This window comes from Panulirus ornatus, chromosome 46 (genome assembly GCF_036320965.1).
Source record: "Panulirus ornatus isolate Po-2019 chromosome 46, ASM3632096v1, whole genome shotgun sequence".
Taxonomy (NCBI): Eukaryota; Metazoa; Arthropoda; class Malacostraca; order Decapoda; family Palinuridae; genus Panulirus; species Panulirus ornatus.
Window position 1 is genome coordinate 3,555,213 of NC_092269.1, and position 17,128 is coordinate 3,572,340.

The window sequence follows — 17,128 nt, forward strand, 5'->3', positions numbered from 1 at the left end:
GCATTCCGCCAATCCTCAGGCACCTCACCATGAGTCATACATACATTAAATAACCTTACCAACCAGTCAACAATACAGTCACCCCCTTTTTTAATAAATTCCACTGCAATACCATCCAAACCTGCTGCCTTGCCGGCTTTCATCTTCCGCAAAGCTTTCACTACCTCTTCTCTGTTTACCAAATCATTTTCCCTAACCCTCTCACTTTGCACACCACCTCGACCAAAACACCCTATATCTGCCACTCTATCATCAAACACATTCAACAAACCTTCAAAATACTCACTCCATCTCCTTCTCACATCACCACTACTTATCACCTCCCCATTTGCGCCCCTCACTGAAGTTCCCATTTGCTCCCTTGTCTTACGCACTTTATTTACCTCCTTCCAGAACATCTTTTTATTCTCCCTAAAATTTAATGATACTCTCTCACCCCAACTCTCATTTGCCCTTTTTTTCACCTCTTGCACCTTTCTCTTGACCTCCTGTCTCTTTCTTTTATACATCTCCCACTCAATTGCATTTTTTCCCTGCAAAAATCGTCCAAATGCCTCTCTCTTCTCTTTCACTAATACTCTTACTTCTTCATCCCACCACTCACTACCCTTTCTAATCAACCCACCTCCCACTCTTCTCATGCCACAAGCATCTTTTGCGCAATCCATCACTGATTCCCTAAATACATCCCATTCCTCCCCCACTCCCCTTGCTTCCATTGTTCTCACCTTTTTCCATTCTGTACTCAGTCTCTCCTGGTACTTCCTCACACAGGTCTCCTTCTCAAGCTCACTTACTCTCACCACCCTCTTCACCCCAACATTCACTCTTCTTTTCTGAAAACCCATACAGATCTTCACCTTAGCCTCCACAAGATAATGATCAGACATCCCTCCAGTTGCACCTCTCAGCACATTAACATCCAAAAGTCTCTCTTTCGCACGCCTGTCAATTAACACGTAATCCAATAACGCTCTCTGGCCATCTCTCCTACTTACATAAGTATACTTATGTATATCTCGCTTTTTAAACCAGGTATTCCCAATCATCAGTCCTTTTTCAGCCCATAAATCTACAAGCTCTTCACCATTTCCATTTACAACACTGAACACCCCATGTATACCAATTATTCCCTCAACTGCCACATTACTCACCTTTGCATTCAAATCACCCATCACTATAACCCGGTCTCGTGCATCAAAACCACTAACACACTCATTCAGCTGCTCCCAAAACACTTGCCTCTCTTGATCTTTCTTCTCATGCCCAGGTGCATATGCACCAATAATCACCCACCTCTCTCCATCAACTTTCAGTTTTACCCATATTAATCGAGAATTTACTCTCTTACACTCTATCACATACTCCCACAACTCCTGTTTCAGGAGTATTGCTACTCCTTCCCTTGCTCTTGTCCTCTCACTAACCCCTGACTTTACTCCCCAGACATTCCCAAACCACTCTTCCCCTTTACCCTTGAGCTTCATTTCACTCAGAGCCAAAACATCCAGGTTCCTTTCCTCAAACATACTACCTATCTCTCCTTTTTTCGCATCTTGGTTACATCCACACACATTTAGGCACCCCAGTCTGAGCCTTCGAGGAGGCTGAGCACTCCCCGCGTGACTCCTTCTTCTGTTTCCCATTTTAGAAAGTTAATACAAGGAGGGGAGGATTTCTGGCCCCCCGCTCCCGTCCCCTCTAGTCGCTTTCTACGACACGCGAGGAATACGTGGGAAGTATTCTTTCACCCCTATCCCCAGGGATAATATACATATATATATACATATACACATACACACACATACACATACATACGCACATATACACACACACACACATACATATATATACATATGAAAAATGTAAGAAACAATTTAGAAAACTGAAACTTCTAGCTTGAAATGAATGGAAAAAAATGAATGTCACATAATGGTTCAACCTCTGGCTATGGAAAAAAGGAAATGTATAATTTATTTACACAAACGTCAATAGCAGTTCTCATCAATTTAACCACTGTATCAATAAGCTTCAATGTCTAAGCTACATTTTTTTCCAATTTCACTATTTTCCTTCACATTTTCAATTGTGTCTGAAGGTTCTACTTCAAGAGTGATTGTTTTTCCAGTAAGGGTCTTCACATCTTGGTTACATCCACACACATCCATTTTTTTGCTGGGTTGTGGTGGTGAGTGACGGTCATGCGATGAGGGTTCCAGCAAGTGAAGTGGTGGAGCCGTCACTTTAGCGAGGCTTGTGTGAGGTGGGCAATCCTGGGGGTAGACCAGTCACCGTGTCTTGACCTGGGGGTAGACCAGTCACCGTGTCTTGACCTGGGGGTAGACCAGTCACCGTGTCTTGACTGACGTCAGCCAGATGCCTGCAGTAATCCACGTCATCACAGCCACGAAATGATGAGGGATAATGAGACACCTGGTCTGTCTCTAGAATTATATGTTGAGACCTTCAATTTCTTTGCAAAGACCTCTTATTATCATTTCAGCAAAAAACATTTCATGAGATAATCCCCCTGTTGCACGCCTCATTATATATATATATATATATATATATATATATATATATATATATATATATATATATTTTTTTTTTTTTTTTTCCATACTATTCGCCATTTCCCGCATTAGCGAGGTAGCGTTAAGAACAGAAGACGGAGTCTTTTAGGGAATATCCTCACGTGGCCCCCTTCTTTGCTCCTGTTTTGGAAAATTAAAAAACGAGAGGGGAGGATTTCCAGCCTCCCGCTCCCTCCCCTTTTAGTCGCCTTCTACGACACGCACGAAATACGTGGGAAGTATTCTTTCTCCCCTGTCCCTTGGGATATATATATATATATGATAGGGGAGAAAGAATACTTCCCACGTATTCCCTGCGCGTCGTAGAAGGCGACTAAAAGGGAAGGGAGCGGGGGACTGGAAATCCTCCCCTCTCGTTTTTTTTTTTTTTTATTTCTCCAAAAGAAGGAACAGAGAAGGGGGCCAGGTGAGGATATTCCCTCAAAGGCCCAGTCCTCTGTTCTTAGCGCTACCTCGCTAACGCGGGAAATGGCGAATAGTATGAGAGAAAGATATATATATATATATATATATATATATATATATATATATATATATATATATATATATATATATATATATGTATGTATACACTCGGTTGAATAATGGAATTGTCCGTAGCAAGAAGTCGTTCCACATGACTGTCCTTGCGTGGCGATTAATGTCTTGCGGAAGTTAACTTTTCACTTGAGATTTTAACCTTTAGACGGTGGAGTCTGGTAATATGTAACAGCGTCTTTGAACGTTCACTGTAATCCATTCCGAATGATTTTTTTGTCCAACATTTGTAAAACAAAAATGTAATTGAACAGTATCACTTTGCTTGTAGTCTCTTATCTAAAGATGTCATTATTATTATGATCGTCAAAATCACAGAACACACGTAAAGTAGTACTGACAAAGTGTTTACGCTTTGATCCGTTTATCTGTCGCTTGAAGCGTTCTTCGCCCTCGGGGAGGTACAGTGTGCCACCAAGTTGAGGATACCGGCAGCCGCTGGAGCTGCGGCACACAGGATCATCACTGGAGTGTATGAGTTTGTTTGGTCCACAAGAACACCAGCTATTGGGGGCCCCGATAGTGCTCCTGCTCCCGTCACAAGCAAGAGGTAGCCTAGCACGCGGCCCACACCCGAACCCGAGCTGAGCTGTGAGGGTATGAGGGCAGACAAAACACTCTGGAGCCCGCAAGCCATGCCCATGCCCACCATGGCCGCCACCAGTTGCCGGGGAGTGGAGGCCAAAGACGCAAAGCCGATTGCGGCCGCAAGAAGCGTCTGTATCCCACTGAATAGTAGGAGGGGCGGGAAACCCCGGCCCATTAGCGCTCCAGCCAGCAGACGACCTACCAGGTCTCCAGCCCCGCTGCCAGCAAGAGCTGCTGAGAAGGCTGTTGACATACCCGCCCACGTCGTCCAGTCTAAGAACACTGCAAACATGGTGGTAGTTGCCATGAAGCTCAGGAAACACGACGCCTCCAGCAGCCAGAAGGACGGCGAACACAACAGCCGTTGTTTGGTTCCTTCAGATGTAGCAGCATTTTGTTTGTCCTTGAGTTTGTTCCTGAACTTACTGTGGTTCTTGAGATAATACCATAGGGAATATAGCCAGTTTTTTATTCGTCCATTGTGATGGTGATAATGAGCTAGCGACCATACACTCCCGGCAGCCACTAGTGAAGGCATAGCCTTTGTGTCAGTTAGAATCTTATCAGTCATATCTCGCTCTGATGATTTACTTTTGCGGAGGCTATCGTCACTACTACTGTCAGCTAGCGCATCACAGTCAGTTACTGTATCCTTGCTTACATCATCCACAATCACCAGCCTTTGTTTTTCTAGGTATATTCCCTCTGGTGCCGGGGTCTCTCTTTTTTTGCTGTATATAGTCGCCCCGAACACGGAAAAATTGAATGACATACCGGCACAGATGAGCATAGCCCCCCTCCATCCGTACTCGTGGACGATGGAGTCCATGAGAGGGCCAAGGAAGAAGACGCCAAAGCCCGAGCCAGACATGGCCATACCGACGATGAGTGCGTGGCGCCGCTTCCAGAACCGTCCCAAACCTACGACCCACCCGCAGAAGTTGAGACTCGTTCCCACAGCTGCGGTCAGGCACAGGAGCAAACCTTCACATATCTATTACTTTGTAATTGCATGTTATTACATTGTAAGAGATGGAAAATATGCAGTCAATGCTACCTTGATGGAAATGGAATGGAAAATTAAGGACATTCAGAAATGTAAAAATTCATAAGTACCGCTACACAAGTCAGATGTCACATAGCGTTGTTTCATAGGCTTCCCTTCCAACCATTTGAAGGTTTACGCTGATTTTAAGTGCTTTTGGAATTTTTAACTTTGAAATATGTAATTAGTGATTTATTTGTTACTATTGTTAGCGTTATATATATATATATATATATATATATATATATATATATATATATATATATATATATATATATATATATTCCTATGAGTCCACGGGGAAAATGAAACACGAAAAGTTCCCAAGTGCACTTTCGTGTAATAATCACATCATCAGGGGAGACACGAGAGAAATATAAGTCAGTTGATATACATCGAAGGGCGAAGCTAGGACGCCATTTGGACACTCACATGTTTACCAAATGGCGTCCTAGCTATATATATATATATATATATATATATATATATATATATATATATATATATATATATATATATTCTTCCTTAAACGTAAGTGACAAATGGGCATCCGTCTGTCTCTTCGACGTGACCCTCTCAGTTCCAGTCTTTCGAAGATTTAAATCGGAAAATAACGCCGCTTTAAATGTTTACATGGCGGCCCCACAGACCGCTGCTGTGCTTTGGGCTAGATTTTGTGGAATTTGAAAATCACTAGAACCTACTAGTATTTGGCGGTGCATAGCTTGAGAAAGCTATCTAAAACTTAAACTGCAGTATTTACGTACAGTTATTTGATTTACAAGTGACCCTGCCAGAGCTGTGTCTTGTTCACTGGCGCGTTGAAAGTTATGTTAGCCTTCCTAATTGGCATTTAGGAAACAGGTTGCCGAGTGACAAGGCGCGCTGACGTCTCTTGAGCTTAAGGAAGAATATTCCAGTCACGCTATTCTTTCTATCCGCTAACTGTTAGTAAAGTAAATGGTTTCTAAGAGAAGAATACCAGTGGCAAGTGGAAAATACGCGTTATTTGGCGTCATTTTCGAGGAATGTGAAGTTTCTCCACCATCATATGTCCAAAAGTGAGATTGCAGGAGCCAGTTACAAATTCATACCAGAGACCACAAAATTATGAGCAGTTCAATGATTTTTTTTCCCTCCCGATGGATGGTTGGAAGTGCTAGCTCCTGGCTGATAAAGGGGTAAATATCTTGAAAGCTGAAGAATTTTGAAGGTGCATATTTAGTTATTCGGAGAAGTATTTTTGTGCACGAGTTTCTGTCAGAAGGTGAAAGCAAATTATATACTCTGGGGTAAGTGACCATGTACACCCACCATTGACGAAGCCATGGGTAAAGAAGATGACATCCAAACTCGGAGCAAAGGCGGTCATGATATTCCCTAGGCCGGCCAACACTCCTCCGATCATGACGGTGGCTCGTGGGCCCCAGCGGGAGATCAGCCAGCCACTTAACGGCCCACAGAACATATGCACCGCAGAGTTGGTGGAATATACCCAGCCAGTCTTTGCCCGGCTCTCCTCAAACGTTCGCAGGAGCTCCACGAAGAACACGCTGAAGGAGTAGTACATACCTGGCGGACAGAACACATTTTATTAATGACAATGATGCTTGCCTCGCTGATCTCGGCTAGGCTGTTGCTCACATGCCTTTCGGTAACTTGGAAACCATTCAGCTACCCTTTTAACCAGAAACGTTTCCATTCCGTCACACCTCTGGTGTGATATAGACAGGCGCTGACTCAGAGCATTTATAAATCAATCTGCAGTTAATGATTTTAACTGATACAGGAGCAAAGCGACGTGGTGTTAGAGGAAGCAAACGGCTACTGAACTCTCTTAATGGCTCTGCATAGTAAAATTTTAGTTCTTTATAGATGAGACAGAATTCTGGGTATAATTCCCAGTTTTAGTACAGATCGAGTGAACAGGTGCATGTCAGGCTAACGACATACAAGGGCAGTTGAAATAGTAGCCCTCCCAGTTGGGCATGTATTCCACTGATATGAAAACTGCAAAAGTTTTTCTTTCATGAATGATGTGGTAAAGAAGAACCTTGTTTTAAAAGATGTAGAACCCTGAGTTACATTCTGAAGAAATAATACGTTGCCTAGGAAATTTGAGTTACATTCTGAAGAGCTAATACTTAGATTAGGAAATCGCAACGTCTGACACATGTAGCTTGTTATCATATAGGGATATAAAGTCTTTAGTGATCCCGTTTCCACTGCAGAGGCCACGTAATTTTGTTGACCTTACCTGAGGAGACAAAGAACTGAAGGAAGGCGGCTGCAAACACTATCCACGCCCACCCTCCGTCCACGTCTGGCTTGCTGGAGGTAGTAGGGCAGCTGCAGCTTGAGCTGGACTCACGCCTCTCCAGGCAACCCAACACATCCTCCTCCTCTGCTGGGCCGGCACAAAATGAATGGGTGCTGATTTTTGCGAAGGTTATTCGTGGTGTAGCAGTAAAGAAATAAAAAATAATGGCCTTGAATAAGCCACTGATGACCACGAAAAGAACTACCTTTTGCCTCACAGGTCATGGTAGAAAATGGTTGTGTGACCACCGAATAAATGAATAGTATGTAAATCTTGGGAAGGAGAGCTTGAAGATTCATGTTCTCTTGATCTGTATGTTAGTGGAATTTTGTTTAGGCCTTTGCCTTACTGTACACTCCAGAAATAGAAATCGTAACAATAATCCAAAGTACTTACCAGCATTTAAAGATTCGGCGACATCTTTTTTGGCAGATTCTTTGCAACTCGGCGTAAGGATTGTCACTGAGCAGTGGACGAGGTTAGGTGGGGAGGGCTCTGGCACGATGGGCGTGGAAGTGGGTAAGAGGGTGGGTGTGGGAGCTGGTATGAGGGCGGGCATGGAGGTATGAGCGAGGTTGGGTATAGAGGCCACGGTGGATACTGGAGTATGTACAAGGTAGGGCACGGAGGCGTAGTTGAGGTCTTCCTCCATGTTGGGCTGAAGGTGAGCGTCTGAATCAGCTTGAAGCTGGCCGGGTTGTAGTAGTGGGGTCTGGGGGGCCATCAGGTATCCTGCCAGGAGACGATGCATTTATAAAACACCTCCACTTAATGAAAAATAAAGAAATAAATGTAAAATTATGATAAGGAGTAGGGGAGACAAGACTATCATAATTCTATACTCGCTGGAGTAAGGTAAATGAAGAGATTCTGTGGCAGGAAAGTCCGCCGAGATGATACAGCCTCGTCGAAACTGACTTCTCACTCGCGGTCTACTTCTTCTAAGGGTTAGGTCCAAAGCCTGGCATCTTGCCGTCGTCGTGTTCAGGGGTGAAATAACTGGCAAGCATTGCTCTCTTGTGCTTCAGGATCACACCATTGTGTTCAAGGGTGATATATCTGCTTTCCCAAGATGATCGCTGTAGAAACCTCGAAAGGGTGAAAGATGGAGTCAAAAACTGCATTTCTTGATTTTTTTTATTAAATAGATTTAAATGAAAACTTCATCTCATTTATTAGTCGTCATCAGCTACTTGTAGCAAGGCCGGGTTACTCTAGCAAAAGAATCCTATGCTAAGGATTGCACCAGGCGATTTTTATTGTTTAGAGACAAACCTTGAGTGTTCGGCTGCATGGGAACGCTGTTGCAAGGCCAGGCTATATTTTATCTTCCCGAACTGAATACCACGACTAACGCTTCGCCTTTGAAAATTTTGCCTGTTTCTGAAACAAATACAAAATGAAAGTTTTTATAAAATTAATGACTCGAGGAGCATATGTATTTACTTTGTTTCAAAGGCCAGTGCAGTATTTTGAAACGTATGAGGCCAATTCGTAGCTGTTACAAAATTGTCAAGGATATGCTGATGACGGACCCTCTTTCCATTAAGGCCCGTTCTGTGGCTGTCAGGCCACTTCGGAGTCGCCAGGCAAAACATAAGCTGTGATGCCAGATCGGACTCAAAACGTTTAATGAGCAGTGAGTTTGAGTAACCAGGCGCAGATCGTGTGGCTAAACCCGGAGCCGTTACCAATAATAGATGCTGGCCCCCTGCCGCAGGAGAAGGTCCAGCTGACAAGACGCCATCGGTAGCTTCATGAAGTTTTTGCCAAGAAAAAAATGCCGTTTGGGAAAACTGGAAAATGTAGCGGCTGTAGTAGGGTAACGGACATTGTTTTTAATTATTGAATTTCCCTCTATTTATTTGTATTAACGCTAAAATAGAGAAGATGCAGTCTGTTTTTGCCATTACTGTGCACTGCATTACCTTCCCTTTTGTTGGTTGTGGAGGTTTTTTAACCACATAACTCATGGTTTCTAAATTGTTTGTTGCTGTGCCGTTATCTTTGAAAATATTGATTGGTGCATCTGTTATATAATTTCATTTGTATCTGATGTACGTAGAAACATATGTTGAACCATACCTGTTGAACACCTGTTTTGACAGGTGGCTTTGCATGTATTTATATAAGCACAGACTACAACTGGTCCTTTGATCTTGTTTGCGAGTTGTTTGGAATTTTTTTTTATAAACTTTATATGACTGCTTACAAAATATTTTGTATTCAACCGCTCTGAGTTTTATGGAAAGTTATGTAATTCACCCATATGTTTCATTTTCACTCACACATTTCATCTGACCAAATGTGGTGTCTGTTTACACAGTGCTAGTGATATAGTTGAAAGACATATCACCAAAGGTATAATCACCTCCATGTCTGATGATAGAAGGGGCTATTCAAAACAAAAGGTCTTTCACAAAAATTCTGAAGACCAAACGGACTTAGCATGTTTATGTAATCTTGCAAATGCCGGTCGGTCCTCTGCCAAGCGAGTCAACATAGGTTTGACATTGCTAGATTACATGAGTCGCCGCTGATTTACCTTTCTGAAGAAAGCTTAGCTGAAAGAAGATAAAAAGGGTGTGGTTATGATATTCTGGTTTTCAATTGGAAATCAAGAGGTTCCACGATCAGATATGAAAATGATGGAAAGTCATCTGATGTGTGCAGAATGAGTACAAATGAGTTTTACTTAACTTTATGGTGTTTGCTTTAACACGGCACGAGGCGACTTGACAGCCTCTACTTTTGTTGTATGATATTAAGGTTCATGAAGCTGGTCAATGACAAGTTTGGTCTGCCATCAGGTGTATTGCATGGTCCATCTAAATAGTGACTACCATAGAGTACATGGTTCGTTTGTGGCTTTGCTTTGCAGATAACTACGTTGCATTTTTATGGGCAATAAGCGTCGCACACATCTGCTTGTATTCGCATATTTATTTTGGAATATATATATATATATATAAGTCAATTGGGAGGTGAGTTTGAATGGAGAAAAACTGGAGGAAGTGAAGTGTTTTAGATATCTGGGAGTGGATCTGTCAGCGGATGGAACCATGGAAGCGGAAGTGGATCATAGGGTGGGGGAGGGGGCGAAAATTTTGGGAGCCTTGAAAAATGTGTGGAAGTCGAGAACACTATCTCGGAAAGCAAAAATGGGTATGTTTGAGGGAATAGTGGTTCCAACAATGTTGTATGGTTGCGAGGCGTGGGCTATGGATAGAGATGTGCGCAGGAGGATGGATGTGCTGGAAATGAGATGTTTGAGGACAATGTGTGGTGTGAGGTGGTTTGATCGAGTAAGTAACGTAAGGGTAAGAGAGATGTGTGGAAATAAAAAGAGCGTGGTTGAGAGAGCAGAAGAGGGTGTTTTGAAATGGTTTGGGCACATGGAGAGAATGAGTGAGGAGAGATTGACCAAGAGGATATATGTGTCGGAGGTGGAGGGAACGAGGAGAAGAGGGAGACCAAATTGGAGGTGGAAAGATGGAGTGAAAAAGATTTTGTGTGATCGGGGCCTAAACATGCAGGAGGGTGAAAGGAGGGCAAGAAATAGAGTGAATTGGAGTCATGTGGTATACAGGGGTTGACGTGCTGTCAGTGGATTGAAGCAAGGCATGTGAAGCGTCTGAAGTAAACCATGGAAAGCTGTGTAGGTATGTATATTTGCGTGTGTGGACGTGTGTATGTACATGTGTATGGGGGGGGGGGGGCATTTCTTTCGTCTGTTTCCTTGCGCTACCTCGCAAACGCGGGAGACAGCGACAAAGTATAAAAAAAAAAAAAAAAAATATATATATATATATATATATATATATATATATATATATATATATATATATATATATATATATATATATTTAGTAAGATGTGATGGCACTTGCAATAAAACCTGAATGATTAGGAGCCTAGCACGTTGAGTTTTAGCCTAAACCCTTGTATTTGCACGTTGATAGGCTGCAGACCGGCCACATGATCGAATTTCCGATGTAATGCTGAATTTCACTAAATTTGCTTTCAAGGGATAAGAGAACGAGACAACGCAGATTATTTAAGCACCACAGCGTCAGGGTAAAGCAGCAGAGACTTTTTGAAGGTCACAGGGGATGTGTGAGCAGGCAAAACGAGTGTTACTTGCGTGTTGTGAAGCCAGGGAACGTGGGGTCAGGTTGAGGAGATGCGACCTGTAGTCCTTGCAGCCCAGGGGCGTGTTAGCTAATGTCCTGCTGCCCCTAGCGCTCACGAACGGATGGTGTAGCCGCGTTAGGTAAGCCGTGATGTAACAACCGCGTGTGTACTGCGACTTAGTCGTTATGACACAAGCATCGTATTCGTCACTACCTTCATAGGTAAGTCGTGATGTAACAACCGTGTCCAGTTTGGCAACTTAATCCTTAATGACACGAGCATTGTCTTCGTTACTGCCTTACATAATACACACAACACAGTGGTGCCTATACATACGACTGACAGTGGTAGTGTTTGTCAAACGTAAGGAGCTAGAGCAGTCTTTCTCTACATGGCATTTAAAAACCTGTCATATCTATATCGACGCACTTTGTGCCTAGAATTCAATATGTCCTATGGAGTGGTCTATGCCGATAGCACTCTCAGTATTATAGCCAAACTTAAAACTGGACTGCGGATTGTAACCTCACCTGTTTGATTCATGTGATTGTGCATCATTTCAAAGAATTTCCAGTGGATATCATTGGAGACTTACTTGTCTTCTCGGTAGATACGTTTTGATAAGTAGAGACCTTGATATACATTTATGTACTAGAGGACTTTATCAAAGATTCCCTGTAATCAGATGAATTCTGACGAATAAAAATGGGCCTACAAGGTTTTGTCACAGTGGGATATATTCAGAGTTAGAGACTGTTTCAGTTTTGCATTACACGAAGTTGTTCCCACTTAAAAGAGCGCACTTGTACCACAGTTACACACGGGCCGACTTGTGCAAGTAATGTCACCCTAAGAACATGCACCTGACGGAGCTGGCTTTCAGTGGCTCACACCAAGATTGGCTGTCATTGACTATCGTCCGAGTTACGCTTGAAATTTGGGAGGATGTTCAAACACACAGATACACAGCATTAAGAGAGCTGAGTCACAGGGAAACACTATAGGCCATAAATTTGCGCACTTTGGAAGAGAAAGTAGTGAGGGGTGACTTGATCACAACCTCCTAAGTTTACTGAATAGATCGTTGATGTAGGGATAAAACAACCAGAGGACATACCATAAAATCAAGCTGTAGAAAACATTATAAAAAAAAAATGTGAAATCCTTTTACAGGATAAATGTGGTGAATGAATGGATTAAAAGGAAGATATGGTAAATGTTTTCATGCAAAAATTTATGAAGTGTGAAGCAGTTATATATGTGTGTGTGTGTGTGTAAATAGTGCATATGAACGCGCACTTCCATATAACATACTAACCTCCTACAGCCAGGGGACAGCAGGGGACCCGGGTTCGATCCTGGCTGTTGGAGGTTAGTATGCTATATGGAAGTGCGCGTTCATATGCACTATTCACGTGTGTGTGTGTGTGTGTGTGTGTGTGTGTGTGTGTATATATATATATATATATATATATATATATATATATATATATATATATATATATTTAAATACCTCCGTGTTGTACAGTTAGGTTCTGTAAATTGCTATCTGCTGGTTGTGTGAGCCTATGGGAGACGACCAGTGGAGACCCCGTTGCTCACCAACGTGAGATGAAGGGTATTCGATTGCATAAGTACTCGAATAGATTTCCTTTTAGGGTGATCGTAGCTTAGCCGTGATGCTCCCGCCTCCTACGTAGGGGACCAGGGTTCGATTCTGGCTATTGGAGGTTAGTATGTTATATGGTAATGCGCGTTCATATGCTCTATTTACGTGGTGTTTATATATATATATATATATATATATATATATATATATATATATATATATATATATATATATATATATATATATATTCATATATATATATATATATATATATATATATATATATATATATATATATATATATATATAATTTTTTTTTCTTTCAAACTATTCGCCATTTCCCGCATTAGCGAGGTAGCGTTAAGAACAGAGGACTGGGCCTTTGAGGGAATACCCTCACCTGGCCCAATTCTCTGTGCCTTGTTTTGGAAAATTAGAAAAAAAACGAGAGGGGAGGATTTCCAGCCCCCTGCTCCCTCCCCTTTTAGTCGCCTTCTACGACACGCAGGGAATACGTGGGAAGTTTTTACAAGGAACAGAACAGACCTTTACACAGGATTGAATATTAAACATAACGATAGAATAGTATACGTAAAGGTGTTAGGTGATGGAATATACATCAAGACTGATAACACCCCGGGGAGCTCCAAAGCACAGTGACTCTGGTATATCTATAGTTAATTTACATCTACCCAGCTGTCCTTATTAATTTTGTTCACACTGCAGGATGACTTAAGAATCTTGGAGCCTGGTGCAGCATTCGTTTATCTAGTGAAGCGGACCTGCCCACATTTAGGTTTGTTGTGGTGTCCTGCGGTTCGCCATCGGATCATGAGGCGCATTGCCTAAACAAATTACTGTTATTTACGTGGCACCTCCTCCTCCCCGACCCCCCTTGCAGCAGCAGCACAACAGTTGCTCGGCAACACTCCTTATTCCTGCAACAGGAACTCGGGGGTCACTCCCCCAGCGGCGTGGTAGTATGATGAAGCTGTCCCTTACCGGACATTTTATCCGTAGATCCTGCAGAGTAAATGTTGAAATTATTTGACCCGTTGTTGGTCTGGGGAGTCTGTCAACACGGATGTGACGAGAAAGGGGTTACACAACAATCGACGTGTGCTGGTTTGTAAGCACAAATTATTATTGTCTTGAGTCGTCGCATGTTGCATCTTCGTTCGTCTTCCCTCAGAGCTCGTCAATTCATGTGCATGACAGTCTTCTGAACTTTTAATTGTTCATTATCTCTAGTAACACTAGGAAAAAAGTACTCCCCCCCCCACCCATTTTCTCCTTGATATTACTTAATAGTATATTTACTTAATGTCAGTATTTTTTTTCTGACTCATGACTGTTAATGTATGAAGATATCTTTATTGTCAAACTGTATACATAATACAAAATGAAATCCTATATGGCTAGAAGCTCAGTTGAAGGCTAGAAAGTATAAGAATTATAAAATATAAATGATTACGTTATATGTTTACTTTTTATTAGAGAAGATGGCATTACGTGTATTGTTGCCTCAGGTGTAACGTTGTTATGATAACATATCATGGCAGATAATGGTGCTGATAATGTCCGATATGCTTCGCAAGCATCCCACAGTGTGGGGTTCAGTGTGCACTATCCTTCAAGACGCTGCTGACTCAGAGCTTCAGCTCGCCCTCTGACGTTGATAATATCTTAACGTACCCTCTTGAACCTAACGGTACGAAGCTTGAGCTGCGATGGCCCTTGAACACAACGGTACGAAGCTTGAGCTGCGATGGCCCTTGAGCACAACGGTACGACTCTTGAGCACGAAGGCACGATCCTCAAGCACAAATTCATTATGTCCTTGGCTGTTTGGCCTGATCCCTTGAAGGCATAGGCTGGGCCGTCATGCCTAAAGGTCGCACGGTTGTACTTTGAGACAGATACTCACCCGGGCCAAAAGAGCCTGGCCGTAGGTCTGTGTTGCATATGCGAATGGGATTCGGTCGGCCCTTAGTTTGTGAGCTCTTATCCTTGGACGGACCGTCCTTCAATTTTTCTTCTTATGTACTTCCGAATAAGTTTTTCTTCCTATGTACTTCCGGATATCAGTGTCGACTTTCATCATTATCATAAGTATGTGAGGAAAGCGTGGCGTGGTCACTTAGTGGATCAAGGTGGAGATAGTTGCCACCGACTCAGAGGCTGTGTGTCGAGTTCACAGGCCCACCACACCTGCGACATGTCTGGCTCTGGCACCAGTTCAGCAGATGTGTGTGTGTAGAGCTTCACACACTAGACCTGTGTTCAGGGCTTCACCGACCGAGATCGTGCCGTGTTATTAGGGCTATGTTGACTCTTCTGTCTCGAATCTTGGGACTTGCTTCATCCGCTTGTATGAACTTTCAGACAACATAATGCGTCGGAGTAAAATGTTGACGTGAGAGGAGGACCTCTCGTGGTCCACGGGAAGGTCAGATAACAGAAAAAAAAAAAATCACGTGAGCAGGTCGACACCATCCCTGTTTGATACAGGTGAAGTACTCACATGCGAGGGGGCTCAAAATCCTTCCCTCCTGTAGTAACACCTCCTAAAAGCAAGTTTGTTTGTTTTTTTTTTCTCTCACTCATTCGAGGGCTCAGTTCTTCTTGCTACCTCATGTAGGTGGGAACGGCGATCACTTAAAAGAAAGGAAATATGTGGTTAGTGTAGTTTTATGTTAGCTAAGACGGCACGAACAGCTGAGGCCATAATCAAGGCCAGAGCCAGTTATCCGTTTTTGTTTTTGTTTTTCTCGACCAACCCCCAGGGTTTAGATGAACAGCTGGGTTAACTGTGGACCAACTGCCGCAATCAGGACTCGAACCTTTGCTCTCGAATGCGTCATGGTCAGGAACGGAAGTCCAGTTACTTGGATGGAGTGGCCCGGGGCGAGGTATTATAATGAGATAGAATTACAAAAGTAGAAGTCCATATCCTAGGGTGACAGATAACGGGAAAGATAAGCACCGAGGAAGAGATAAAGCGGCCATCAGGTAATATGGTCAGGGAGTGAAGAAGAACGTTGCAATTCAAGTCTTAAGAACCCGTCAGTGATTACAAGTGTGATCATGTGTGTATACTGGCGTGGGTGAAGTTTTGGAATGAGTTTTTGATTATTAAAGGCGTGGCATGCTGAGGTGTTTTCCCCCCAGGGGGCGACTTACATGGCGAGGTCCATTTATAGGCTAACGAACACAGGGGTCGTACATGTACGTGCTCGGGGTCCAGGTCCATTTGTAGGCCAACGAACACAAGGGTCGTACATGTACGTGCTCGGGTTTCAGGTCCATTTGTAGGCCAACGAACACAAGGGTCTTACCTGTACGTGCTCGGGGTTCAGGTCCATTTGTAGGCTAACGAACATAAAGGTCGTACATGTACGTGCTCGGGGTTCAGGTCCATTTGTAGGCTAACGAACATAAAGGTCGTACATGTACGTGCTCGGGGTTCGTACCACCAGTTCCAAGGGCTTGAAAGCGAGAGATGAAAGCAGTTAAGAAAGCAGTGGCTGTCGGAAGCAACAGGAGAGGCAGGGACACACCTCTTCCACAGTCAGGTAGACATTCCACAGGTTGTTGGGAACCTCCCCTAAGACGCATCAGTTCATTCGATCCCCTCCTGGCGACGCCGTACTGGTTCACCTGCGTCAGATTGAACGAAAGTCAGGAAATATATGAAGTAAAAGGAGTGAAGGATCGTAGGAGCTTCTGTTGGCCCATGAGCTAGGATGGAAGTGCCACTAGGGGAACGGAAAGGATGTATGGCAGAATTATGGTTGATAGGGGTCATCGGGAGCATGTGTGACGGGGTCATCTTGAGCATGCGCGGAAGGAGGGTGGATGACGGGGTCAGCGCGAGGAGGTGTGTGACAGGAGGGTAGTTGAGAAGGTCACCCAAAAAAACAAAAAAAACAAAAAAAAAAACAAATCGAATGAAGAGATACTCCGTAAGACACGTGTTTGGGCAGTAGACTGACAACCCCTTTTGAATTCGAGCTCAGGGTAATCACGAATGTCTGCGTACATAAAGGTTTCAGTGGTTCAGGGAAGAAATGATAAGGCGTGGTGGAGACTGTTGTAGAGGTGAGGGAGAGTGTGGAGCGTCCATTGCAATGATAAGGCGTGGTGGAGACTGTTGTAGAGGTGAGGGAGAGTGTGGAGCGTCCATTGCAATGATAAGACGTGGTGGAGACTGTTGGAGAGATGAGGGAGAGTGTGGAGCGTCCATTGCAATGATAAGACGTGGTGGAGACTGTTGGAGAGATGAGGGAGAGTGTGGAGCG

The 17,128-nt window shown here is 43.3% G+C and overlaps 1 protein-coding gene across 6 annotated transcripts in view; it reads right to left on the reverse strand.

Moving 5' to 3' along the window:
* Positions 1–2,896: 2,896 nt before the first annotated feature.
* Positions 2,897–17,128, reverse strand: part of LOC139763074 (uncharacterized) — a 25,568-nt gene continuing 11,336 nt past the window's right edge. Inside the window, exons 2-6 of one of the 6 annotated variants that reach the window (XM_071688672.1) lie at positions 16,301–16,487; positions 7,481–7,816; positions 7,022–7,171; positions 6,079–6,336; positions 2,897–4,679 (exon numbers count right to left, since the gene is read on the reverse strand). In XM_071688672.1, coding sequence (XP_071544773.1) covers positions 3,496–4,679; positions 6,079–6,336; positions 7,022–7,171; positions 7,481–7,816; positions 16,301–16,445 — 2,073 coding nt within the window. In that variant the 5' untranslated portion in view covers positions 16,446–16,487 and the 3' untranslated portion in view covers positions 2,897–3,495. The other 5 variants (XM_071688673.1, XM_071688675.1, XM_071688679.1 and 2 more) reach the window with 5 other exon arrangements.